The 27,296-nt window shown below is 37.6% G+C and overlaps 1 protein-coding gene across 2 annotated transcripts in view; it reads right to left on the bottom strand.

The window, feature by feature from the left end:
* Nucleotides 1-5,052: 5,052 nt before the first annotated feature.
* ehf (ETS homologous factor) overlaps nucleotides 5,053-27,296 on the bottom strand; it is a 54,838-nt gene continuing 32,594 nt past the window's right edge. The window contains exons 2-9 of one of the 2 annotated variants that reach the window (XM_003225168.4): nucleotides 27,080-27,179; nucleotides 22,480-22,725; nucleotides 21,096-21,155; nucleotides 16,403-16,471; nucleotides 16,238-16,306; nucleotides 11,442-11,507; nucleotides 10,730-10,925; nucleotides 5,053-9,329 (exon numbers count right to left, since the gene is read on the bottom strand). In XM_003225168.4, the coding sequence (XP_003225216.1) occupies nucleotides 9,230-9,329; nucleotides 10,730-10,925; nucleotides 11,442-11,507; nucleotides 16,238-16,306; nucleotides 16,403-16,471; nucleotides 21,096-21,155; nucleotides 22,480-22,725; nucleotides 27,080-27,176 (903 nt within the window). In that variant the 5' untranslated portion in view covers nucleotides 27,177-27,179 and the 3' untranslated portion in view covers nucleotides 5,053-9,229. The remainder of the gene's footprint in view (nucleotides 9,330-10,729; nucleotides 10,926-11,441; nucleotides 11,508-16,237; nucleotides 16,307-16,402; nucleotides 16,472-21,095; nucleotides 21,156-22,479; nucleotides 22,726-27,079; nucleotides 27,180-27,296) is intronic. The other variant, XM_016996129.2, reaches the window with a different exon arrangement.

The following is a 27,296-nucleotide window of genomic DNA, read 5'->3' as shown; positions in this document are numbered from 1 at the left end:
TGAAGAAATGACAGACCAGGTGACTGAGCTTGATTGTATGATGGTCCCAGACACATGATGGTTCTATTATGTGGAACCCGTTCTCCAAAACACTCCTCCATGCAAAACAATCCTCCATTAGTGATCATACAGTTCCTAGATTATATGATGTCTCGTTTTTATTGAATCTTCAATTCTTTATGGATTTGCCAACAACCTAGTAGGGAATGCGATCCTTCTCATGGTTGTTCCTTTCATAAATTCAGCATTGCAGTGATATTACTTGCGATCCATTATTTCTTTTCTTACGGGAAACTCTTTCTAGTCTTAATTCCCAAGGCATTTGAGAACTATTACAGAAGTCTAGTGTTTTTTATCTACTTTAGCTCAAAATAAACTACACAATTAATGCAAGTCTTGAACTACCAAAGCCAAGATGTTGCAAGTATTATAATTATCTATTTTCCCTGTGGCTACTTTTCATTGGCAGCCAAGCCCCTGAATGATTGAGGTGAATGAAGTTTAAAAAACAGAATATCAAGTTCACAGGTGCTCAGTAGTGACTGGTGGTTTCCATTTCTTTGTGGCAGTGAATCCATTCCACATTTTGGATAGTTTCTTTAAAACTACCTTTCTTTGACGGATACCTTGACATGTTCCTTTAAAACAGATTAAAACCTGGAATTGATTAACTGCCCCACTGACATGAGAGCACCCAATTCACTCCTATGGCTAATCAGGATTAAAATGCATTTGTTGCTTTGCTGGTCTTTCTAGAAACATGGTAATTAGAAAGAGCATTTTCATTTATTTCACTACCTTAAAATTTAGAGTGACATGAAAATTCCCAACCAACAAAGTTGTATTGCTTTCCTTTTTCACTGTCTAAGACATATTTAATAAAAACTGACCAGTATAAATCAAAATCAGATCTATTTCTATTTGTCCTCCCCCCCCTCCCCCTGGAATTTTGGATATGAAATTTGTTTACTGGTTGACAAGGAAATGATACTTGTTCAGGGCTTGGTGGTGGGATTATGTGTTTGTAAAATGTTCATTGTTTCATGTTTTGTTATACTGTACGCTGTTAATGTATGTATATATGTATATGTCTGTGTATATGTGTGTGTGTGTATGTATATATATATGTGTGTGTGTGTATATATATATACACACACACACACACATACACATATACACTCATTTGAAAGAGTGACATGAAAATAGCTCATAATATTTGAAACACATTAGAAGGATCCTCTCACAGGTCAGAATCTGGTACATCTCATAGTGAGTGATAGCACAATAGGACATCATCAAAGGAACAACTTACCGTATATACTCAACTATAAGTCGACCCAAATATAAGCCAAGGCACCTAATTTTACACCAAAATTGGGAAAACCTATTGACTTAATTGACCTAGACCTATTGAGTATAAGCCGAAGGTGGGAAATGCAGCAGCTACTGGTAAATTTCAAAAATAAAAATAAAAATAGATACCAATAAAATTACATCAATTGAGGCATCAGTAGGTTAAATGCTTTGGAATATTTACATAAAATTGTAATTTAAGATAATAATAAGACTTTAATAAGATAAGACTGTCCAACTCTAATTACCTATATTCTTGAGTATAAGCTGACTCAAATATAAGCCTGCCAGGATCCTCACTTGAGTATAAGCCAGAGGGACGGGGGGGGGGGGGGGTCAGCCCTAAAAAAGGCTTAAAACCATGGCTTATACTCAAGTATGTATGGTACTTGCTAATAAAAGGGCAAATAACTGTTCCAGTTGTTTGACCAGCTACATCAGTGGTTCTCAGCCTGGGGTCCCCAGATGTTTTTGGCCTACAAGGCTCAGAAATTCCATCCAGTTTACCAGCTGTTAGGATCTCTGGGAGTTGAGGGCCAAAAACCTCTGGAGACCCCAGGCTGAGAACCACTGGGCTACATGCATCTGCTTCCTGGCACTGAAGGCTCATTAGAGATCTTGCAGGGGAAAGATGGGGTAGGCTATGCAGAAAAGAAACAACATTTCTAAAATAGACTCATGTCCTTTTCTGTAGGGTTCCTAGCTGTCCCTTATTATAAGTGATGCCTCTTCTTTGAGGACAGAAATAAGGGATGTACCTTATTAGAAGGCTGCCTAACTTATCTTTTTATATAGACAGAACAAAATGCCAAATATATCTTATAGCGTGAACCCTTCAAACAGACAAAATGTGGCTACATGCATTTTATAAATCTGAATAATTATGTTAATTTTACAGAGAAGTAAGTTAATACATAACATAAAGAGTTGACAATCAAGGAGCAGTGATTCACAAGTATGTGTACTACTGACACAAATTTACTTCTAGGCAGACCACAAACTTGTGAATCACTGCTCCTTGATTGTCAATTCTTCTTGTCATAGATTTCATCTGTCTCTTATAGGTATTTTGAAAACCTGGTGACTTTATCTGCTTGTGTTGTGTGTTAAAACAGATTACATGATTGGCAGAGTAGGACAATTGTAGCTTATACCACTAGTCATTTCCCAACCCTTGCCATAATTTATTCACCCAGTTTTAATGATAGATCTAAATCATGAACAGGAAGCCATTTTAACCCTGAGGCTAAATTCATCCTGGGAACCAAACTGAAGGACCATATGTGTAACTAGTACATCTCTGTGCAATTGGCCCTGCATATAAAACTTGGTTTTATAATGGAACTTGACCATCCACAGATTTTGGTATCTATAGGAGGCCCTGGAACCAAACTCCAGCAGATATCAAGAACCCACTATACTTCTAAGTGTCTCCTTTGGTATCATCCAGCCCTACTCTCCCAGATGTTCATTTCATAGAATTATAGAATCATAGAATCATAGAATAGTAGAGTTGGAAGAGACCTCATGGGCCAGCCAGTCCAAGCAGGAAATTGCATTCAAAGCACCCCTGACAGATGGCCATCCAGCATCTGCTTAAATGCCTCCAAAGAAGGAGCCTCCACCACAGTCCAGGGGAGAGAGTTCCACTGCCGAACAGCCCTCACAGTGAGGAAGTTCTTCCTGATGTTCAGGTAGAATCTCCTTTCCTATAGTTTGAAGCCATTGTTCCATGTCCTAGTCCGCAGGGGCAGCAGAAGACAAGCTTGCTCCCTCCTCCCCATGACTTCCCTTCACGTATTTGTACATGGCTATCATGTCTCCTCTCAGCCTTCTCTTCTGCAGGCTAAACATGTCTAGTTCTTTAAACCACTCCTCATAGGGCTTGTTCTCCAGACCCTTAATCATTTTAGTTGCCCTCCTCTGGACGCATTCCAGCTTGTCAACATCTCCCTTCAGTTGTGTTGCCCAGAATTGGACACAGTATTCCAGGTGTGGTCTGACCAAGGCAGAATAGAGGGGGAGCATGATTTCGCTATACTTCTATTGATGCAGGCCAAAATCCCATTGGCTTTTAAAGCTGCCGCATCACATTTTAGGCTCATGTTTAACTTGTTGTCCACGAGGACTCCAAGATCTTTTTCACACCTACTGTTGTCGAGCCAGGAGTCCCCCATTCTGTATCTCTGCATTCCATTTTTTCTGCCGAAGTGAAGTATTTTGCATTTGTCCCTGTTGAACTTCATTTCCTATTTTTCTTTCAGCCATAGAAAAAAGGATGTGTAAATTTAGATAGCTGTTTTGTATTCATGATCACTACTTATTACGACCTCATCAGATGGTCAATGGCAGGAGGAGGAGGTGCTACGCTTTGCCGCAGGCATGGGGAATCCAGCCCCACATGCCTTGCATCACCAGGAGGGTAATCACATGGGGAAAGCATGGGTGCGCATGGAGAGCACATGGTGCATGTAACTTCCCCCCATAGATATGGCAACATGGGAAGCTTCTCGTGGTGCCGCAGCGGTGTGCCAGTTCCACCCTCCTTCACCCATGGAGCCGACATGTCATTGTCTGATAGGAGCCAGTCAGCTCCATGGGTGAACGGAGCTAGATTGGTGTATGCCACCAATTTTAGCCCCGTATGATGAGGCAGCTAGTCATGACTTTGACACTATTATTATAATCATCAATCAATTTTACTGGATTTCTCTTAAGACTTCGTTTGTAATTAAACACATCATTTTGTTTCATTCTCAACCTTATTCTTGCCCTAGTTGCATTTCATTTAAAATAAGTGTTAAATATTTATAAGTCTGGTGTCTCCAAGTAAATGGCATAGTTTTTGTTTTATTCTTCACTTGTATTCTAGTTATGAGTGGTTGCTAAAGAAGGGTACAGTGTGTACACAAATACATAGGTTATAGAGTGCATGCACTATATTAGTGTACACCAGCTAATTTTAATAAAGTGTTGCACTTTTTGAAGGATGAAGCCAAAAGAGAGGAACGATTGTCTTGCCTACAGAGCAGTTTCTGGGAGGAGAGGCAGTGGTAGCAAGGTAAATTCTCTGTCAAATCATTCTTAAAACACATGAAAGCAAACACACACATATCTGAAATGTGGAAGGTTTAATATCAGAAGGGGACTAAAATGTTTGCATATTTCATCATATGCTATTAAGAAATTAAAAGCTGCCATTTTGGGGGAGACATTGGACCTACAAAAATAGTTTTAAAAAGCATCACCAAATTAATTGCCCTGTGCTCAGACAATTAAAAAATATTTTATACCAGATGTTGTGGGAGTTCTGAACAGAATTTTTCAAAAATAAATTTAAAGACAGGAATTTCTCTAATTGCAATGCTTCTGATTTCTTGTTTCTTATTACTACATTAGAACCAGTATGGTGTAGTGGTTTGACCACTGGAATGTGACTCTAAAGACTAGGGTTTGAATCCCCTACTTCACCTTGGAAACCCATTGGGTGATCTTGGTTAAGTCATACTTCCTCTACCTCAGTGGAAAGTAAATGCAGCCTCTCTCTCTGAAAGAATCTTGTCAAGCAAACACCATAATAGTTTTGCCTTAGGGTCATTCTAAATTGGAAACTAATTGAAGGCATACAAAAAACTATTTATCATATTTTCATACTCTTGCAGTGGGGAATTTAGTTTATTAACAAAAACACCACACAGAGAAAATTCACTGGTTTTTAATTAACAGAATTAGACAGAATCAGTGTTTAGAATTAATTCGGCACTTCTGTAACAGATTAAATAAGATGCTATTCATTTTCCTGAAACAAGCAAACTGTGTTGTTCAGCATATAATAGTTTCTGCATTTTACATGGCAAGAAACATGTCTCAAGAAGTGTCTTTGAAAAAAGACTGGCTTAAATCCTATGCACACTTATCTCAGATGAGCCACATTGGATATAGTAGTAATTATTTATGAATAGAGGATCAATCTGTACTGTACACAAAAATGTCACAAGCAAAATCTCATAGCAGATCAACAGATTATTTGACCATCTGATTTGCTTATGGTTATCTCTTTATATACAGTAAAATATTTTTCTTATATAGAACTTTACACATCTTTAAAATTATGCTACAATACAAATCTATACATATGTTATTTGTATAAAATATACACCTTTTTAATAAAAAATACTACTCCATTTTTGGAAACACATTAAATCTCAGAAATGCCTTTATGTTTTAAAAGCAACCTGATACAAACATTCATGTCTTCATTATGTCCTATTGCTTATAACTGGAAAAAGGTTCAATTTTGGCTGGGACTATCTGTGCTTGGCAAGACCCATGGCACATAATAGATTTACTTTTTCTCTGTGGCAGAGTAAATGTTACTTTGGCTCTGTTTTCAAATCTATGACATCATGTAATCAAATGAGAAACGTTTAAAGCAGTCATAAATATCTGACGGTATTGTTCACTATTTTAGATTAATAGTTTGGGATTAACTAATAATCCAGTGGAGGTGGAACATGGACCTGAAAAGAAACTATTCACTAGATGTTATTCAAAGTTCATATCTGCACTACAAACATATATTGTTTTCAGTATGGCAAGAGTGCTGAAAGATATTAACAAAATTAGTGGAATTGTGGTTAAGGAGAGTAGTCTGTTTAAGGGAAACTGTTTCCAGGTGAACATCTCTGAAAACCACTTTCATTTAGAACAGTGTTTCTCAAACTGTGCTCCTCCAGGTGTTTTGGACTTCAACTCCCAGAAATCCCATCTGGTTTACCAGATGTTAGGAACTGTGGGAGCTGAAGTCCAAAACATCTGGAGAAGCACCATTTGGGAAACACACTATTTAGAACAAGCACAATTTTATTGTAAGCAAATGTTTTGCAAAATCTGTTTTATATACAATCAAAACATAATACAGTCATAGTACTTTGTTTCCCATGGCTTACCATGATGAAAACATACCATGACCCAGGGATAGGTCAAGGGTCATTCCAGAGAGAGGGGAAAGTGCCAGTGCCACCCCAGACTATATTCAGAAAATGGGATGGCTCTTTTTTTTATTAGTATTAAGCTACAGTACTTATATTGACCTGTGAATAAATTGACCCAGGTTGAGTCAATATTTTGACTAAAATTTCTAGACCTATATATGAGTATATACAGTAAGTATTTTACCAGCTGAAGTCTGCAGTATACCATCAATATTCACCCAGTTCTTTACATATCTTTTTCTAACCTAGAGAAAGACATTTTTGGATGACAACTCCCAGAATCATCTTGCTGGCTAAGTAATTTTGAAAACTGTAATTCAAAAATAAACTTTCTCATAATCTTGACAGTTAACTCTTGGCATAATCTTTACAATATCATCCTTTCTGCAAGGACATACATTTACATAATTGCATAATTTCCACATCATTTGATTTCTATGGTCTGAGAAATGATGAAATAGTAGCAAATTTTCCAAAGCAAGAAACATATAAGGCCAAAAAGAATAAGGAAAAAATACCTGAAGAATTCCCTTAAAGTCACTATCATTGTGACATAGCATTGCAGGCATCAGCTTTTCTACAGTTTTGCAGATACCACTGAACTTGTTTCAATTACTACCTCATATTACCCAAAGAAAAAGGACTTCGTGAAGTTCTTTTTAATTGCCAATAATTCATTAATTGAAGGTACAGCCTGAGACTTCTGGAAAGTATTTTATTTTTTAAAATATATGTGTATATCTAAAAAATGACACATATTTCACATTTGAAATGCCTCTTTGGCTCAATGGCCCTTTATGCTGGCAGTACCTAAATCACAAAAGAATGACAATTTGAGACCGGTGTCTAGCATTTATGGAGAGAATGATGATTACACACCAAGAACTCATCAAGTTTTTAAAATGGAGCTGTGGAATAAGCTGAGGAGAAAGGAAGAAAAATTACTGAGATAGAACAACTATTCAGAATAACAAAATATAGGCACACAAAAAGAAAATGCATGCTCTGAAGGACAGAGTCTTATGACTTCATCTGTAAATAAGATGAACCTGCCTCGCCCATCTTATGTAAAGTCAAAAATGTCACATAGCTCTAATTCATGGTGACAGCTTTGGCAAGAACTGTACAGAAGAAGGTGTTGTCTACCTGACATGCCCAGGTGTGTTTTCTCTGTAAAGGCCAGAGAGGGAGCCACATTGACCTGTTGCAGCAAACAAAGTGGGTAGTAGTCCATAAACGCCTATGCCAAAATAAATCTGTTTGTCTAAGGTAGCACAAAACTTTGATCCCTTTTAAAGAATGGTTAATTTTCCAGAAGCTCTGCTCTATCTTGTGACTTGCTTTATCCTCCTCCTATGCTCCCATCCCAAACAATTCTAAAATGGAAACACAGAATTCTAGTTCAAAATGTTTGCACTCAAGGCAAACATTGAAAGGGGCCATTTTTAAATATAGCCCTTAGAACAATAGCTTGGTTTCACCAGAAGTGTTAAATCTGCATCTAAGCTGTCTTGCTTCAAACTGCAAGTAAGTATTCACATGACTGAATGCTCTTCCAAAACACAAGACGAACAACAACAAAAATCCCTGCAAATAGAACTGTGTTTTTGAATGCAGGGGAGTGCAAATATGGCGTAGTGCAATAAAGATGGAGATTTAGCACTTCTGTTAGGCTGAGACCAATGTACATCATATTTATGTGAGTACGGGAAAGAGTATGCTTTGCATGCCCCAAAGCACATAGTCTGTCATTTAGCTTTGATATACAGAAATTTTGAAATGTGACCCTATGCAAGGAAACATTTATACCGAAAGCCAAGCTGAGAACTGACCTTCACATGGGGTTGTTTTACCCAGTGTAACTATAGAGCTATGATTCTACTATTGTTCTACTTCAACAGCCATGGAAACATCATATGTAATCCTGAGGGTTGTAGTTTAAGGTGAGGCAACTCAGAATACTCAGCCAGAGAGCTGTAGCACTCATCAAATGACAAATCACAGGATTCCATAGTATGCAGCCAAGGCAATTAAAGTGGAATCACACTATTCGAAATGAGCAATGTGAAAGGGTTAATTGTCATAGTATGACATGATTTCAGAATATATTGACCACATTTACATTAAAGAAAAAGGGAAAGCTTTGATTTAATTAAAAAACACTTTTCAGTGATATCACAAATTAAACCAATCCTTTCTGAGTGAGAACAGGTTCTATGTCAATATAACACAGTCTTCAATTGAAGGATCAAATTTGCTTCTAATTGTAAGACTCCAAATGAAGCTAAACCAAATGTGTTCCAATTAAAGACACAAGCAACAGGTCAAGTTTGCTGACTGTCTCTTAGCATGCTGCTATGTCTAATAAGAGAGACATGATGTTGCATGGACAGATCTCCTCAAGCAATCCTTACAACTGAGAAAAAGCTAAGTCCTCATTTGTTTCATACGCAGGAAGTAATAGGCCTTATTTCAACCTCCCAAATGAAAAGTAATGCCCTATGATTTCCTCCCACAGCATACAACTCTCACAGTATTATAATGAATCACATTTATCCCAGAATACACTTTTCAAGCGTCTTCATAAGAAAGGCAAATACATACCCAAACACAACCATACCACATTATCATAGGTCACAGAAAACTGTGTACATTTTTCCCTGTAGAAGGACATATTTCAAATAAAAAATATTTCACATCAACAAACAACAGAGTTCCTTCTTCCCACTAGAGTAGATTACAGCCTTCCACCCAATTTTGTACATAAATAGAAGAAAACAGTCTTTGAAATATTTACATCCACTATGAGTTCCTTCTAGTGGTAGCTCTATTGTATAACTATAATTATTTGGAGGTTGGTTTTTGTTGTTTTTGAGTTGCCTTTAGTTCTCATTTTCTCGCCAACCACGAGCATTCTTCCCAAATTTGTATACCAGTCTTCGGCCATCTACACGTTCAAGAATTTCTCTTTTGTAATAATACCTGTTGAAAAGAAATAATAAAATCAGATTTAACAAAAATATATTTAGTAATGATGGTAGATGAACTCTTGGGTGAAATTCAGAATTTGGCTTAGCAAACAAGCTCTTTTTCTCCCTAAGCAGAAAACAGTTTAGTTCATTTCAAGTAAAAAGAAATATAATTTGGAGTTTACTGTTCCTCTGATAATATAATCTGGTGTATAACGAAACATGAACATCCTTCCACATAACACCCTGGTTTCTATCCAATACTTTCATGTGAAGAGAATGCTAGAACCAGAACTTGAAAAGATTACTTTTGGCTCTACAGTTCCCAGCTAGCATGGCCAATTCCAAAGGAATCTAGGAGATAAAATATTTTAAAATTAGGGGTTTGTTTTTTTTGGGGGGGGGGGGCAAGATTCAAGTAGAATTTCAGTAGCCCAACCATGCATGATCACGATGAGGGTGACATGAACCCAATCTCTCCTCTTTTCTCTGCAGTGATGAGCACATGGGAAAAGGATGGTGGTGGAGGCTCATGCTGAACCCAAAGTGTGGGACCATTTCACCCAAATTCCAGAGCATTTCCTACTTTTCCTTAGTGTGGAGATAAAACCTGATTTACTCAGCAAAAAAGACCCGAAGTCTCTGAATGTCATGTAGGCATCCAGGAATGACTTTAAGGGTTATTGACTTCATGCAGTCGAGTCTTGGACTGTCTTCCTTGTAATTGGTTTGTAGCAATATCTTTTAGATGTAATTAATTTATCCTGAACTACAAACATGTCCTCATATTACTGCCTACTACATTCCTTTTAAAAATGTTTCATGCAGTAATTTCCATTCATATTGTATTGGCAAATCAAGACCTACAGACCTCCAAATCTGGGCAAATCAGATGCAGGTGGGACTGATACAAGTATCTGATATAAGAATTCTAGGACGATACCAGCAACCGTGCTGCTGGACATGTTTAGAGCCATGATGTTATATTATAAACTGTTACAATGAAATTGGCCTGGTGAAATGTATAGGTAATAATTGCAGTCACACAATAAAAATCTCATTGGAAGCAAAATCATTGTTTTAAAATAATTTAGATGACTGCATGATTCACAAGTATGTATTATTTTCCATTTAATGCAATGTGACCGTATAATTTGGGTCCATATGTAAAGGTAGTGAATTATTTAATTAGAATATGTTTAGCTAGGATGGGAGATCACCAACGAATACCAGGTGCTGTAGGCTATATTTTAGATGAAGGAACTGTCAAAGCCACCTCTGAGTATTTCTTGCCAAAGGAAACCCTATGAAATTCATGGAGTCACTAAGGTGATTTGAAGATGTGTGTGCAGTGAGCACACATACAGTAAATACAAGCAATTATAAGCCATAATCTTTTTCTTTTTTTCTTACCTCATGGCACGACTCAGTTTCTCATAAGTCATGCTGCTGTTATTCTTCTTTTTCCCCCACAACTGAGCTACTGCCTCAGATTTTAAAAATCTGAAGATGCCTTCAGATCGATCCTCCCATTTAATCAATCCTGGGTTCTTCTCTGGATGTAAAAGGATGTCTCGGATAAACTCCCACAAGTGTGTCCCTCGAGGAGCTAAAATAAAATAATGTTCAAGGAGAAAATTACTTGCAAACACACATATACAAAACTCTACATAACCCAATGTACATTATTCAAGAAAATCTGAGGAACACCTGGCTATTTTATTGCTCACATTTCTAAAGCATGTATTTCCCCTTCCATTTCCAAAATCAGGTTTCAAGATCTGTGATCCTTAAAAACAATACAAAAGTTTAACTCATATCCTGGATACGTTACCTTTTACCTCCTTTTTTCACATATCTATTTAAACTGTGTCATTAGAGCTGTAGTATAATATGGCACCTTTCTCTCCTAAACTGCCATCCATGGCCATTGCAAATGTTATTTCTCACAACCAATCCACTTTACAGTTCACCTGTGCTATCAATTGCATCAAGAGAAGACTCCCCAGACGCAGCTGTCTCAGATTTATGGCTTGTTGTTGTCATTGCCAAGATGCTATTTGCATTATAAGCACTTAAGAAGAATCACACCTGTATTGCATTGGATTGAAAGCAGTTGACTTACTGTGCTTCTTGTTATGTGATTTCGGAGTGTGTTCTTGTGCTATTTTTTTAACATCTGAAGAATCTTCTACAACAGAAAATGGAGTCAGTTCTTACTTCTTCATACCTAAGCTATGTCACAATCACAATGTAAAGCTCAATGTAAAGCTCACAAAATCACATGTATAGTCCATGCCCACTTACTATACCATATTCAACCAAACTTGCATAAAAGCAGGATTTCAAAAGGAGAAATAAATCATGCCCAAGAATCTATATCAGGAGACATAGTGCAAAGTTCCATCCAGGCAGAACTATACCACATCTCCCTAATCGTGTCCCAAGGATTTCACCTTATTCATATAAGCTCCCTCTGCCTATGCATATAGTGGCTGGTGAAAGGGGAATGATGATGACAATCTTTCCTGGACTTCCCAAAAACCCCAGGAGGTCCTGGTGGATTCCTTTGTCATTCGGCATCTGGCTATAGGGCCATAGAGTGGGTTCTTCTATTCCCACTCTCCACTGGGCACTAAATGGGGTGGGGTCTTCCACAGGGCCTAGATGAACTTTGAGAGTGTGATGATGAAGCCCTTCCCCACAACAATGATAAAAACTGCAAAAGTAGGCATAAGGTGAATTTGTGTGTCTGGATGTCATAACATCCCATATTAATTTAAAAGGTATATCTTGGTTTTACGCCCCTAAGTATTTCCTGCTCTACTGAATACGTAGGGATCATGAACACAAGCCGATCACAAATGTGTAACTCTAGATAGTACATTCAAACTATGATAATGAATTCTAGCCAAAATCTCCAGGGCTTCATGATTCCCTTTCCTGTTTGAACTATATAATGAAATTTAATTTCAAATCAAAGTTTAGAAAAAATATTTTAACAAGATTCATGAGCACAGAAATCAGTAAATTAAGTAGATGTTAAGAATTTTGCTCTGTTGGCATTGTTACAAAAATGTGCTGCTCTGAGTAGATGGCAGCCTCATTACCTTAAACAACCAAATAATCTAAGGATATATCTAAAATCCAAACTAAGGTATTACGAGTTCAAAAGGTACTCCCTAAGTTCACTGTTCGATTTTTTAAAAAAACCTCAAATTCATACAGGACTGGAATTACATGAATTTGATATGCAACTCTAAGTAAAAGCCCCAGCTTGGACATTTTAAAATTTATTTATCTATTTATTTATTTGCAGTATTTATATTCTGCCCTTCTCAAAATGGTCTCAAAGGTCAGTACAGTGGGCATGGCTTACAGCAGTTGGGTCAAGAAGTTAATAAAGCACAGAAGAGAGAGACTCTTCACTACTAGCCCAGAAAGGGGCAAAATTGACAAAGTTTATATGTCATAGAGAGGTAGAAATACTCTGCTCTCCTCATTCATAGCCTACCTACTTTTCATTCTTGAATCCCTTAAAATATGAATTACCAGATATGGATATGCATATAAGGAATGTAATGATGATAAACCATCTTTACATGGTGAAAGTTGCTGACGAAACGGTAGTCACACAGGCCCCCTCATGGTACCCTGCGCCCCATCCCTCCTATCCCCATCACATGGTGGGGCTGCATAGCCCTTTCCCCCATCAAATGGAGGAAAGGGGCAAAAAAATCAGGTAGCTCCACTGGAGCTACCCAAACCCCACTTTCCTCTCTGTTGTGACAGAGGAAGCATCTTGCGATGCTTCCCCTCCACTTTGGGAGGAATGGGGGCAGGGCCAAGCCAATGTAGTTTGATGGCACTTAGTAGGTCCTGTCCAGAGGAGGAAAAAGGGGCCATAAAAACCTCAATGTGATGAGGTCGCAGGATAATGATGGCTTTTTTCAACAAAAACAGATCATGTGTGTATCTAATCTAGCACTATTTTTCCAATTGAGACCAGACACTATGCTTTCAAACATGGGCTATTCAAAACTACAATTGCCAGGAACCTGTGTTGTGTCTGCTTCATAAGATCATTAGTGCCAAGGAAGCTTAAAGCCCACACAAATTCTTCTGCTGACATGCATGCATCAGCAGCTACCACAGCTTGCAAGGGAAATCACCCTATTTGCATGTGCAAATGACTTACTGTAAGTACCAGCCTCTGCACAAACTTGTTTGAGCAATTTCATTGCAACACTGATAAGCACTCCAGGAAAATGAGTTGCAAACCAGAGAAGGGGAGGACAGTGTGCGAGTCCTTCACTCACAGGTAATTACAACTGTTGTGCCTCTTCTGCACTGGCAAGTTCAGAGAGCAGCAGTCTCTTGTGCAAGTTGCTGAGCTTGTGGGAAAGCCACAAGAATTAATTAAAGCGCAATATTTCCACCCTTAACTGAAGTAAGCCTTCCACAAAACCTGAAGCAACTGTGAATTTTGATCTGAGAATGAGCACACTAGAAATTTAAAATCACACCTTTAATATTCCTGTTTACCATGGCTTAAAAACTAGTTTGATCTTATTTTGCTTTTCTGTTATCCTCTTTTTGGGGAGAAAGTCCCTATTGTATTTGAGTTATATTTTGTTCTACCCAAATCAGGATGGGTTGTTCAGGTTGTGATGTAGGGGTGTGAAAATTCATCAATTTTATTTCCATTGCATTTTTCAGATCCCTGTTCTAGACCTGCACCAGGCTGTGGGCTTTATTCTTTTTGCGAATACAAAAATTCTATTTCAGCACAATTTCCCCCTAAATGGTATATTTGGGATATGTATTTTCTTAATGCACACATTTGTTTATAGATTTCTCCACAGACTAAAATGTGTTTGTATGCACTTTCTAAATATAGTTATATCTCAGTAAATAAAGTAGATGTATTCCTAGGAATTACTTCTTTAACAGAAAATTTGGTACCAGAGCCAGAAGTAACATGAAATGAATAGGGATAGGTTCCAACCTCCTCCCTCAAAAGAAGAGCAGTTCAACATGTTTCAGAGAACTTTGAATCCAAGACTAACAAAATAAACAGGAGAAATTAAACAACCAGGAAAGGTAACCCTTTCATATATAAAGAAAAACACTTTGAATAACTGAAACTTTGAGAGATACACAATTTTTTTCTTTCATTAGCCACCACTTCTTATAATCTCCATTTTTGTGGTCAAACATATACATCTGTGTTTCTTTAACATTCTTGCTGTTTGTCATAAGTGTAATTTTCATGCTGTGCTCTGTCTTCTCCTTCCCCCTTATCTGTGCTAAGCTCATAATATTTTTAAAAAATGGGTTGTAAAAAAAGCGCTACGCTCATAATGATCACTTAAAAACATAAGGGGTTTCCTCAGCATTGGTAATAGTATTCTAAGTTACTAGAGTTGGATGACACAGACATGACTTACTCTGCTTGCAAATGGCACATAGGAATTAGGGCCACCACATTCTCTGCTGGGTCACACTGTTTGTAGGATCAGTACGGGCATGTCTGCTATTTTTACAAATTTTGTAATTATTTTTGTAAAGCAAAAATAATTACATATTTCCAAGGCATACCTAATATATGCTCAGATACATTGAGTATGTATTAAATATAATGTTTGTTCATCTGGCATAATAATGGCACATTTGTAATCCATGGGAATGTATACTGCAGCCCTCCAGAAGCTGAACTACAACTCGTTGAAATGCAAGCCCCCAAGTGATCTATAAGTGTCGCCAATGGTGAGGAATGCTGGGAGCTGCAGTTCAGCTGCTGAAGGACAGTTCAATCCCTCCCCTCTCTTGTCTCACCCACCATATTATAAGTATAAGATTGTTCTGCCTCCTACTTCCCATAAAATCAGAAATTGATTTATTCAGTCTTGCAAAAATAATATGTTTCAAGCACAAAGCGTTTTTGAAGGTCATGCTTTGACAGATGAATATATATGTTTCAATAAAGGTATCTTGCAAAATTTGGGGAAGAAAAATGCCCAATATTTGCATATGATTCAGGAGTGAACATTTTCTTTTTCCAGAATATACAAATTTGGTTTTTACAATGTCCTATGCCCTTGACATGCCACTTGTCCACCAGGATCAACCAGTAAGAGAATAAACACACCACAACTTGAAACTGAAACACACTACTGTCAGAGTGATTTGAAGAGATGACAGCCATTTTATGAGAATGAGAGGACAATAAAGAAAAAGACAAACATGAGTTGCTGAAATCATTTGTTTGAAGTGTGCGGGCTATAACCTGCTGTAGATCAGAATGATAGCAAACATAGGCCTAAACCTTTTTTTGTCCTGACTAGAGTTTGTTGTGTGCCTTTAAGCTGTTTCCAATTTATGGTGACCCTAAAAAGAACCTAACATGGGTTTTTCTTGGCAATTTTTTTTTTCAACGGATATTTGTCTTTGCTTTGCTCTGTTACAGAGAACCATGATTCACCCATGGTTATCCAGTAATGTCTTTGACTGAGTGGGGATTCAAACCTGGTCTCCAGTCACAGTCCAATGCTCAAATCTCTACACTGAGGCCTTGTCAGAGTACACATCTCAAATGTAGAAGTCTCTTTCAGCAGCAATTTAGCCATCCTTCACACAGCTGCTACTAAGGCACTTGCTATATTTTACATAAACAACAACAAGGATGCTACTGGAAACTGAATTCTGTATGGTTTGAATGAAGGGCATTTATGGATTCTATCACTTCTATGGAGAGGGAAATGCCAGCTATCCAAGATGGGTTCAGGAAAGGAAAAGGTGCTATGGATCATATTGCAAACATACATGAGATAATGCACACAAAAAATTCAAAAGAGAATCAGCCTATGTTTCAAAGATTATGGCAGAGCCTATCATCATGAAAACTGTGATCACTCTTACCGATAGGCTGGTGATTAGCAGCATTAATTGAAATCTGTGCTCGACAATAGGCTTTGCTGTCCACTAATTCTGAAAAGTAAAAACGGAGAGAAAAATTAAAGTAAAAAAGTATTTTTAAAATCCTTTTAAAAACTTCCAGAATTAATAAAAAATGATGTTAGTTACCTACTGTGCCTCCATATCCATTATCATAAAAATAATTATCATCTTTCCAGGATGTCATTGCACATGGATCTGAAACAAAGAACAAAAAATACAAGAAAAATAAATAAATATTGATACAGTAGCATTTCAGGAATCTGAACTGTAGTTCTTGGGTTTTTAAAAACATATTTATAATCATATTCAGATACTGTTGCCATGGTCTATTTTCAGGCAATTCCCAGTACCAGATCAAAAGGGTATTCTTCCCTTATCCTCCTTTATTTATTTTTAATTTTTGTTTACTTTATTTAGAGTAGTAGTGTTATAATGTACATCAGTAAAATGGCACTTTTGCATTATGGACCTCATCATATTGATGCCCCCCCCCCCCCAATTTAATTCTGTTTCACTGGCAATTGCTGGCAAAACAGAAGAAATAAACCCAGAAAAACTCAAAAGGCTATATGTCAAGATCCCAGACCTCTTTAGCTTATCTACAAGAGGTTGTTTTAAGATTAAAAGAAGAAAAATCCTTTCAATATTAAAAATAGACAACTCAAATCTACAATAAGCAGAAAGCAGAGAAAGTTTAACAGTTTAATATCTCATGGATTGCAAGAAAGTAGAGGCCAAATAGAATGGTTCACTTGGTTGGAATGAGACATCTGCACACTTCATGGTTTACATGTTGGATTTTTAAGGTTACCTCACAATGGAGGTTCTTTTACTTTGGTCAGTAACCCAGCTCATCCATGGAAATCCACTGGATAATCCTGGCCAAATGACACTCTCTCATCCTTAGAGGAAGGCAAAGTCAACCCCCCTTGAACAAATCTTGTGAAGAAAATCTTCATGATAGGATAACCTTCAGTTTGTCATAATTTTGGAGACTGCTTGAAAGCACACAACATCAACAAGAAAGGAAAGGCCAGTGAAAATAATGACCTCACTGAAATTGAAGCAGTCATACTGCTGTATAGATAGGACTAGAGCCACAATGATTGGCCCAACACCACCAATAAAACTTCAGAAGGAAGCAGGGTTTTTAAAATGTGGATTATTACAGCAGAGTTACCAGTAAAAAGAGGATATTGAGATATGGGAATAAGCAGAAAGTACTGAATGATGATAAAACAGTGAAGAGTAAAGAAATCACACTGGCAACGAAGGTCCGCATAGTTAAAGCAATGGTATTCCCCATAGTAACCTATGGATGCGAGAGCTGGACCATAAGGAAGGCTGAGTGAAGGAAAACACATTTGAACTGTGGTGTTGGAGGAAAATTCTGAAAATGCCAGGAAATAATACCTGCTCACTGGAGGGAACTATATTAGAGGCAAAGATGAAGTATTTTGGCCACATAATGAAAAAACAGGAAAGCTTGGAGAAGAGAATGATGTTGGGGAACATGGAAGGAAAAAGGAAGAGGGGCCAACCAAGAGCAAGATGGATGGATGGTAACCATCAAGTGACTGGCTTGACCTTGAAAGAGCTGGGGGTGGCGACGAATGACAGGAAGTTCTGGTGTGGGCTAGTCCATGAGGTCAAAAAGAGTCAGAAGCGACTGAATGAATAAACAACAACAACTTCCCATGCACCATGATTACAGCTGCAGAGCTATGCAAACTTACATGGGCATCAGACATACTGAAATCAAAGTGCACTACTGCTGAGCAAATGTGTTTAAGATTACTTTGGATGGCATGTGCTTCATGAGGCTTAAGACTGTATAGAACTGAACTTAAGTTATATAATTATCTTCATAAAGCAGAGAAAGACAAGGCAAGGCAAATAAAAAGCAACTTAGTTTGGGTAGAGTAGATACAGCAGACTCACTGAAACAACGTGATTTCTGTTTGTGTTGACTCACCAGCTAACTGGTGTTTCAATGGGTCTGCTAAATTTTGAAGTACCAATAGGATTTATTGTAATGAGGAAAGGAAACAAAGATTTCACAATTATTTCAAGGTTACCTTTTGAACTATAGCACATGTACAGTTTGCATGACACTCATGAGAGTATTGTTACAAAACTCAGATTTTAGGAACTATGAAGTTTGCTTTTGTTTCTATTTCGAAATACAAGTCATTTTGGTGATCTATTTGCCTTTTACAGTAAAGAGTGAGTGTGCAGCTGAAAATGAATCAGTGCTAAGTCATTGTGCTTGGTTAGGTGAAGAGTTATGACATAGGAATTTAGCCAGTCTTCTACTTACGAGCTACGTGTTTGGGCACCCAAAGCCCCAAACCGATGTCCTCACAACAGCACACACCCTCTTGGTGTTTAGACACCTGATCTATCCATTATTTTCTCTAAAAACAAGCCTCACCCAAGTGGGGCTAGGAAGCATTTGTGTTCTTGCACAGTATAAGAACAGTATAAGAACAGAAGTTCTGCACAGTTTAAAAGCACTCTACACTGGTACATCTTAAGTTGTTTGAAAAGTTACATCAGTGATCTCACTCAAATGAACTCATGAAATACCAGGTGGGGTTGCAATCTCCTTGCCATAGATATCAATTACAAATATGTCACTATTTAGTAAGGGTGATTATTATATTTGCAGCTGTTTAGAAAGCAACTCAGAAAGACGGATAGGTCCATTTCATGTATTCCCCCAGTGGTGCTAGTGTGTTAAAGCGCTGAGCTGCTGAATTTGCGGACTGAAAGGTCACAGGTTTGAATCCGGGGAGTGGGGTGAGCTCCTGCTGTTAGCCCCAGTTTCTGCCAATCTAGCAGTTTGAAAACATGCAAATGTGAGTAGATCAATAGGTACCGCTCCAATGGGAAAGTAATGGCGCTCCATGCAGTCATGCCGGCCACATGACCTTGGAGGTGTCTACAGATAATGCCAGCTCTTCGGCTTAGAAATGGAGATGAGCACCAACCCCCAGAGTCGAACATGACTGGACTTAATGTCAGGGGAAAACCTTTATCTTTACTTTACTGAGCAACACATTCTTGTCTAACCTAACAAATGATTATCTACATTTCTTCAATAATCACAAACTACTTCCTTTTTTAATGTGAACCTTTTCATCACTACCATATCATCTTCATCAAAAAAAGGCTGTATGAAAAAAGTTAGTTAGAAACTTATATCTAGTTGAACCAGATGTTTTATACTCTGACAAGCATAGACTCTCTAAGGCTTTAGACCAGGGGTCCCCAAACTAAGGCCCGGGGGCCACATGCGGCCCATCAAAGCCATTTATCTGGCCTCTGTGGCGGCAGCTCCCTCCTCCTCCACCGAGGAAGGTGCGTGTGGTGCGGGGTAGGAGGGAAAGGCGTGCACCTTTCCCATCTCATCCCTCATTTGGTGCATGCCTTCCAAATCTTTGCTTGTTTATAATGGTATTTTAATTATTATTTAATTAATAGTTAATTATTAAGGGGTGCTTTACTAGTGCTTTTGGTGCACAAAGGCAGAAGGAGATTGGACTAAATGGCCCAAGAGGTCTCTTCCAACCCTCTTTATTATTTTTATTATGATTATGATTATGATTAACATTGAGGCTGTATTTATTCCTGTTTTGTTTGTTTCTTACTTCAAAATAAGATATGTGAAGTGTGCACTGCATAGGAATTTGTTCATAGTTTTTTTTAAAAAACTATAGTCCAGTCCTCCAACACTCTGAGAGACTGTGAACTGGCCCCCTGTTTAAAAAGTTTGGGGACCCCTGCTTTAGACATATTACCCTTCCACAGCTTTATGGGTGATCCTTCAAGTAAGAGATGCCTGGGTTTGAAAAGGGGACCTTTTACATATATTATCATTTTAGCTGGTGAAAGGTTAATGCACAAGAAGGGCTTGTAATTCCAGTTATCAGAAAAAATACTTTTTAATATATTCTTTCAATTGGCTGAGAGATTCTAGGAGTTTTTGTTCAAAAAGTAACTTTTTTCAACCTGAGAATTTGTGGATAACATGAATGTCAATGACCAGTCAACAGATAGTCTTCAAAAGACTTTTTCATAAGATTCAACTGGTATTCTACAGTCTACTGCTCTTGGCTTTTACACATTTTTAAGAGTAGCTGGTCTTAAATAACTTTTAAAAACATATTTTGACTGTGGATCAGATTATTTAGAAACAACAGATTGAAGCCACAATTTAGCCACTATTAAAGACTCCCAAGCTTTATTGACCTCAATGAGAAACCACCTTGATTTTCACTTATTGAAAATGGTATTTAAACATTTACCATTGATTTAATCAGAGGCCTAATGGGATGTTTACAGGATATTTTAAACAAATCTTTGTAGACCAATTACATTAGTTACCAAACTAATTATCATATTTACTTGATTAGAATGTACAATAGATTATAATGCACACCTCCATTTTGAAGGTGCATATTACAAAAAAGTTGTTGTCGAATGTAATACGGACCTTCCATGTACCCGTTGGCCATTCCGCTGCCTCAGAATGACTGACAGGCAAAGATAAACCATGCTTCTTTCATCAGGTCAAGGCTGGCGAACTCATTCCCCTTTGTTAGGCTGAGGCCAGCGCAGGCAGGGTTATGTGTACAATTCTCATAAACAATTGAATCAATGCACACCTCACTTTGGGCTATGTAATTTAGCCCAAAAAAAGGCGAGCATTAGATTAGAGTAAATATGGTAATGGATTTTTGGAATAAAAGATCTTTGTTCCTAGTTGGAATTTCTTACTATTGTTAGCAACACCAAGATGGATACCATAACCTACCTGCTTGTTCTGTCTTAACAATGATGTTCTGTGATGGGTACATTTCACTTCCAAACTGACCTGCGAAAAAATAAATGGAACATGCAATAAGCAACTCAACCTACAGAAAGGGAGAATTTGAAAACCATATTGTGTTGATAACTGGTCTGTTTTGACGACAAGAATCAATTCCACCCAACACTAGCAATTATATTGGAATGAATCAGAAAAACAATTGTTTGCTTGATAATGTCTCCTTAAGAAGGACTCCCCACATTATGCTTGCTCCTGGGTGCTTATCATAGATTTATCTTCTTCATGTTAAAATATTACTTAGAAGAACAATTTGGATGGAGTACATCTAAGAGTGTACATTTTAATGTGAAGTATACTATGCATGCTGTCAACTACTTTCAGAAAGCGTAGTCTCAGTTGCTCTTTTACAGAACTTTGAGGTATACAGGGAAAATTGATAATTATGAAACATTCATTATCTGTCCTTATCCCTGTATCTATGTATAAGCCAAAAAGTGATTGCTTTGAGATTTTGGTAGCATGGCAAATTTACCATGCAATAAGGTTCAATTTGTTATGTTCAGGCTCAGCATGGAGTTTTCCCTGACTCCAAAACAAAGTCTTCCACACTAGAGAACTGATACCTCTCTGATAATAGTATGAAACATATACCACCACAAACATAATTATTCTCTAGACCTCAGAGACATTTGGAGAGAACAATCACTAAAATGATTTCCATAGTGAATTTCCACAATAGATTACTTATTTTTGTTCTCTGCATGTTCTCTGCAATCAATAGTGAAGGACAGATTAAAATCTGAAGTTTCTCATTCCTCTCTTTTCAAATACAGTAGAGTCTCACTTATCCAAGACTCGCTTATCCAAGGTTCTGGATTATCCAATGCATTTTTGTAGTCAATGTTTTCAATATATTGTGATATTTTGGTGATAAATTCGTAAATACAGTAATTACAAGATAACATTACTGCGTATTGAACTACTTTTTCTGTCAAATTTGTTGTATAACATGATGTTTTGGTGCTTAATTTGTAAAATCATAACCTAATTTGATGTTTGATAGGCTTTTCTTTAATCACTCCTTATCCAACATATTCAGTTATCCAAGGTTCTGCCGACCCGTTTAGCTTGGATAAGTGAGACTCTACTGTACAAGTGGTATTTAATTTTATTTAATTTTTAAAATCATGTGTTCTGTCCAACATTGCTTATACCTGTCATCACTAGCCTTGGTTCCCAGATGTTGTTGAACTACAATTTCAACTACCCCTCTATGACTGGTGGGAAGTTGTGGGAAGATGTAATCTGTGATCTAAGATCCTCAATGTTGGGGAAGGTTGCTTCTGGTTCAATGTGTATTACTACTTACCATTCCACTTCAGATGGTGAAGACTGCTGTAGAGAAGTTGTCCAGCTGTGCCAGCCGCCCGGGTGAAATCCTGCAAGTTCATGTTGCACAGATGTTCGCCACTGATATCAAACTCCTGGAAAGGAATGCAGTTGGCATCGAGCTGGTTGGTGTCCAAGAGATGCTGGAGCCATTCCCAGACCTGATATTTTGTCCAATATTGTGGGTGTATTTCATGCCACTGAGTTCCAAAAAAACTACCAGTTGCTGCAATAAACAAATTGATTATTTGCAACATTATTTATCCCAAATGTTTATATTTGTTTATGTACTTCTAGAAATATTTATATGCTGCCTTTTGATCTGATGTGTCAGATAGGTCTCAAAACTCTTTAGTTATTTTGTTAAAAAGTTTATACTATAGTGATCTAATTTGGATGTCCCTGAGGCAATTATTTTGAAAATCAAAATAAGAAGCAAATACAAGAAACAAACAGGGGGACAAGAATTAATTATGTTGCTAACAGAGATGACAAAGTAACCAATTTGGACATTAAATAAGAAAAACAGATAGTGCCAAAGGAGCTGAGAACTACCAACACCAAACACCTGAAGGCTCATAACAAAGGAACAACATAAACTGTAGGAAGGGAATTGAATAACCACACCTGAAAAGTTCTGCCCCAGGTAACTGTCCACTGTATGGAGAAAGGAGAGAAACTACACCAGGGTCTCTAGAGAAATATTTGGCAAAAATGTCATAAATAGTGGTCTGAAGACATTTTAAAACCTTATCAGTTTTCAATATGTTTTCAGTTACATTTTATACAATCTCTCAACATTGTCCTGCTGTGTAAAAAATGATGGTTGATATAGACCATCTAGAAGGCCTTCTACCTTACCCACCACTTTTGGGCTTCAAAAGGCAAAAAATAACACTTTTAAGTATGCCTAGAAACCAGCTTGAAGACAATTAAGGTGTGCCAGAATCAATATTTCATTAACCCACAGGTCTGTCGCAATGACTACCTTGCTGGGTACATACTGGAGCAGTTACTATTTCTAAAAACCTGTAAAGGAATCCTGGTGTAGTTCATAATATGATGATCTAATCCAGTTGTCAATGAGGCAGTAAGGCATTAATCACTGCAACTGCATTGTTCCCATCCAGAAAAAAGTACAACTAGCAGACCTGCCCAAGCTGGTAAAAAGAATTAATGACTGCTGTCATTGACCAGTGATTCTGAAGCATTACCAAATCCAAGTAAACCTTTAGCTTTGAAACTGAGTTTCAGGGAAAATAGAATCCCACCCAAGGTCCTTTCATACAGTTATAGCACTTTAGGGGCCATGGTTATTTGGAATTTGCAATTTAGGGAGAAGATATTTAGACCTTTAGTCTGAATCTCCACTAGTCCTCCACCAAATCACTAACACCAGTGTTCTGTAGGATATAGCCATGGCAGTGGAATCATAATGCAATAATTATTAAGGGGAAAGGGCCTCCAAATAAATTGTACACTTGGCTACTGGATGAGGAGATAAAGTATTTGTTCTGTCCAGATAGAACAAAATTCTGTTTCCTGTCTCCCTTCCCACAGGACTCAGCTTGGTCCTGCAGATCATCACCTGCCATTTAGTTTTGAGCACATGTGTGCCTGTAGATTTATGGAGACCCAATGCATTTCAGAAGTGGTTATGCCAGTTCATTCCTCTGAAATAGGAATTACAGTACCTGGTATCAGGTGACAGTATCTCATCCAAGTACTAACCAGGGCTGGCCCTACTTAGCTTCTAATATCTTCTCTTCTCCTCCCAGGCACCCAAATAAGAACTTCATAAGCTCCTTTTTCAGCTGCTATCTAACCTTGTCTCCAGGAGCTGTAAGTAGTATTAATGATGATTGTTTTAAATAAGACATCCTGTCAGCAGCTACACAGGCCCAAAACCCATGATAGGTAACTGGTTTCCCTGAGGCCCCTTCTACACTGCCTTATATCCCAGGATCTGATCTCAGATTATCTAATTATCACAGATTATTTAGCAGTGGAGACTCGTATAATCTAGTTCAAAGCAGATAACCTGGGATCAGATCCTGGGATATAAGGATAGTGTACCAGGGGGCTGAGGCATCCAAACAATGCCTAAGGTAAACACAAATTAATTCAAAGTAAACTGGGTTTCTCCAGTTTACTTCGGATTAATAAAACACCTCAACAGATTCGGACCTTACTGAAAAGTTCAGATCTGATGAGGTGCTGGGCCTGTGGGGACTGACTCCCATGACTGCGTTCCATGCTCCCAGGACTCAATCCCAACAGTCATCCTGGTTCTTTGGGCTCCTGGGGGGCCCCCATCCGTTCCAGGCCCCCATCCCCCCCCAAAAAAAAAACACTGGAGGGGCCGGCTGGCAGTACAGGCCCCTCTGCACAGATCCCCTGACTCCTGAAAAGGGGATTTGCTTCCTCCACAAACCCCCCGCACCTCCTGACACATTATTTTCAAGCATCAGGAATACTCTACGGGGGGGGGGTGCACTGCCAACAGGCCCCTCCTGTAGATTTTTTGACCCGAGATGGCATCTAGCCACACCTCAAGGGAAAGCCCGGGTTATGGGAGGAGATGGGAACAGAAATCTGGGAGGAAGCAAGTTTTTAAAATCCACTTTCTCTCGGGTTTTAGTTAGGTGTAAAAAGGCCCTTAGATTTGGTCTTTTAATTTGTATTCATATGATGTGGGGTTTTGTTTTTGTTTTTTAAAAGATAACAATTTTAAAAATTACAAAAAAAGTCATCTTCAGAAACTACATTTTGGATGTAGTCTGCTGTAAGTTAATCACAGTTTATGGTCACTGTAGTTGTCAATTAACAAGCAAACGAAAGTTAATCATGAAAAGGAAAGGTAAGTGTGCAAACCCAAGGAATCTAGGTTCATTTACATCTTGTTGAATCATTGTGTGTGTGTGTGTGTGTGCGAGAGAGAGAGAGAGAGAGAGAGAGAGAGAGAGAGAGAGAGAGAGAGAGAGAGAGAGAGACTGAGCTTTAAAATCTGCAAGAGGAGCTTTGCTTTCAAGTCCCACCACCATCACAGATATCTTTGGCATCAATATAAGAGAAAGTCTTCTCCGTGGCTGCTCACTCTCACATGAGATTTAGTTGTCTCCCCTTTCTTTTTTCCAGTAGGGAAAGAACTTATTATTTAGGCAGGCATTTTCAAACTCATTGGTACAGAATGAGCTTTTAATGGGGTGTGTCGTGCTTGATTTTTTAAAATTACGTTCTAAATAAGTTTTAAACTGTTTTAACTTTATGTTTTAATAAAACTTTTCTTCCAATAGAGTTTTAGTTTTAAAAAGTTGTACTCTGTTTTGACTTATTGCAAACTTCCTTCAAACTCCCAATAAAACCCAGCAAACAATGTGATTGCATTGTAGCTATTATCTATATCCTTATCTATAATAAATTTAATTACCAATTATATATATTCATTTATAATTTACATACTGATATGTAATTGGTCTTAATGTTCGAAGTCTTTGGGGGCAATGAACAAAATAGAAAAACCAAAACTATTCTGGAAGACACTTTGCAATTTCTATGTTTACATTTCATAGAAATGTTTCTTCCTATCATCAGAAAAAAGTTTTACTTTCTCACTTATGTTTTACATAAACACTTAACCCTCTGATGAACAAGAAGTGGAATACTATAACAGCCAACAGTGATTACTTTTTTGTATGCAGGTGATTTTTCAGCAACACATTTCAATTGTGTAATTTTAGTTAATTTTCCGCAAGCAATCTTAACCACAATTTAAAAGTAAGTATTTTAAAGAAATATGCCTTTTATTTGGGTAAGTAACACAGTATGATAAACTGTAAGAATGAAATGGATGAATTGCAACATGGTGTAATTCTTTGACCAGGGTGCTGTGAAAGTCTTTTATGAATTGAATCAAGTTCATGCACTTAGAGCCCTGATATAATCACATATTTATGCACAGAAATTAGAGCTAGGGACTTCAACTCTTAATTGCTTTGCATGTAACAGGGACAACAACAGATGTTAATGACCCTGTCCTATATATGTGACCTATTTGAAATCAAGACTACTGGTTATATCTGTCAAATGCCAAACAAAGAGGTTTCTGCCTCACCCAAAATTACATCTAGCCACAGGTGGCACCTTTAGGTTTACGTTCCAGTGACACCCAGTCAATATTAATTAAACAGCAAGAACTGGAATGGAGAATTTTCAGAGGCAATGTTCCTGATGTAAGGGATAGATTACAATATATCTAAGTAGCATTTGTATAGTTTCTGCCAATACTCTTTACAGAATACAACTTTAAAATGCAAAGATGCTAAGGGAAAGAATAGGTAAATAAGAATACACCAGTGAGCAAAATTCCATACATTATAATGATTACTTAGCATTTTAATCTGGTGGAGAAAATGTCTGTCTTTTAAAAAAATTACATAGTGACAGTAGTTCATTTTAGAACAATACAAACAATTTCATTCCACTGAAGTATCAAAAAGCCTGAGTATTTTTCCATACATGATAAAGGAAAGGGAAAGGGACACCATTCCCCAATCTATCCAGTGGTGGATTCCTCCTACCATTGCATGGCGGATATCCATCAGTCCAGGATGGCTGCTCATGGAGAAGACTTGTGACGGAATTAAGACTCATTCTGCCAGTTCCTTCTAAAATCATGATCTGTAAATGAACCAAATAGTTATTAGCTAAAACTAATTTTTTTTCCTCCAAGAAGGTCAAAAAATCCATCAAAAACAAAGAGCTATCCTATAATAGACACAGACCAGATTTAAAACA

This window comes from Anolis carolinensis, chromosome 1, assembly GCF_035594765.1.
Source record: "Anolis carolinensis isolate JA03-04 chromosome 1, rAnoCar3.1.pri, whole genome shotgun sequence".
Lineage (NCBI taxonomy): Eukaryota > Metazoa > Chordata > Lepidosauria > Squamata > Dactyloidae > Anolis > Anolis carolinensis.
Note: the sequence above shows the minus strand (reverse complement) of the source record. Positions and strands in the feature narration are given on the sequence as shown.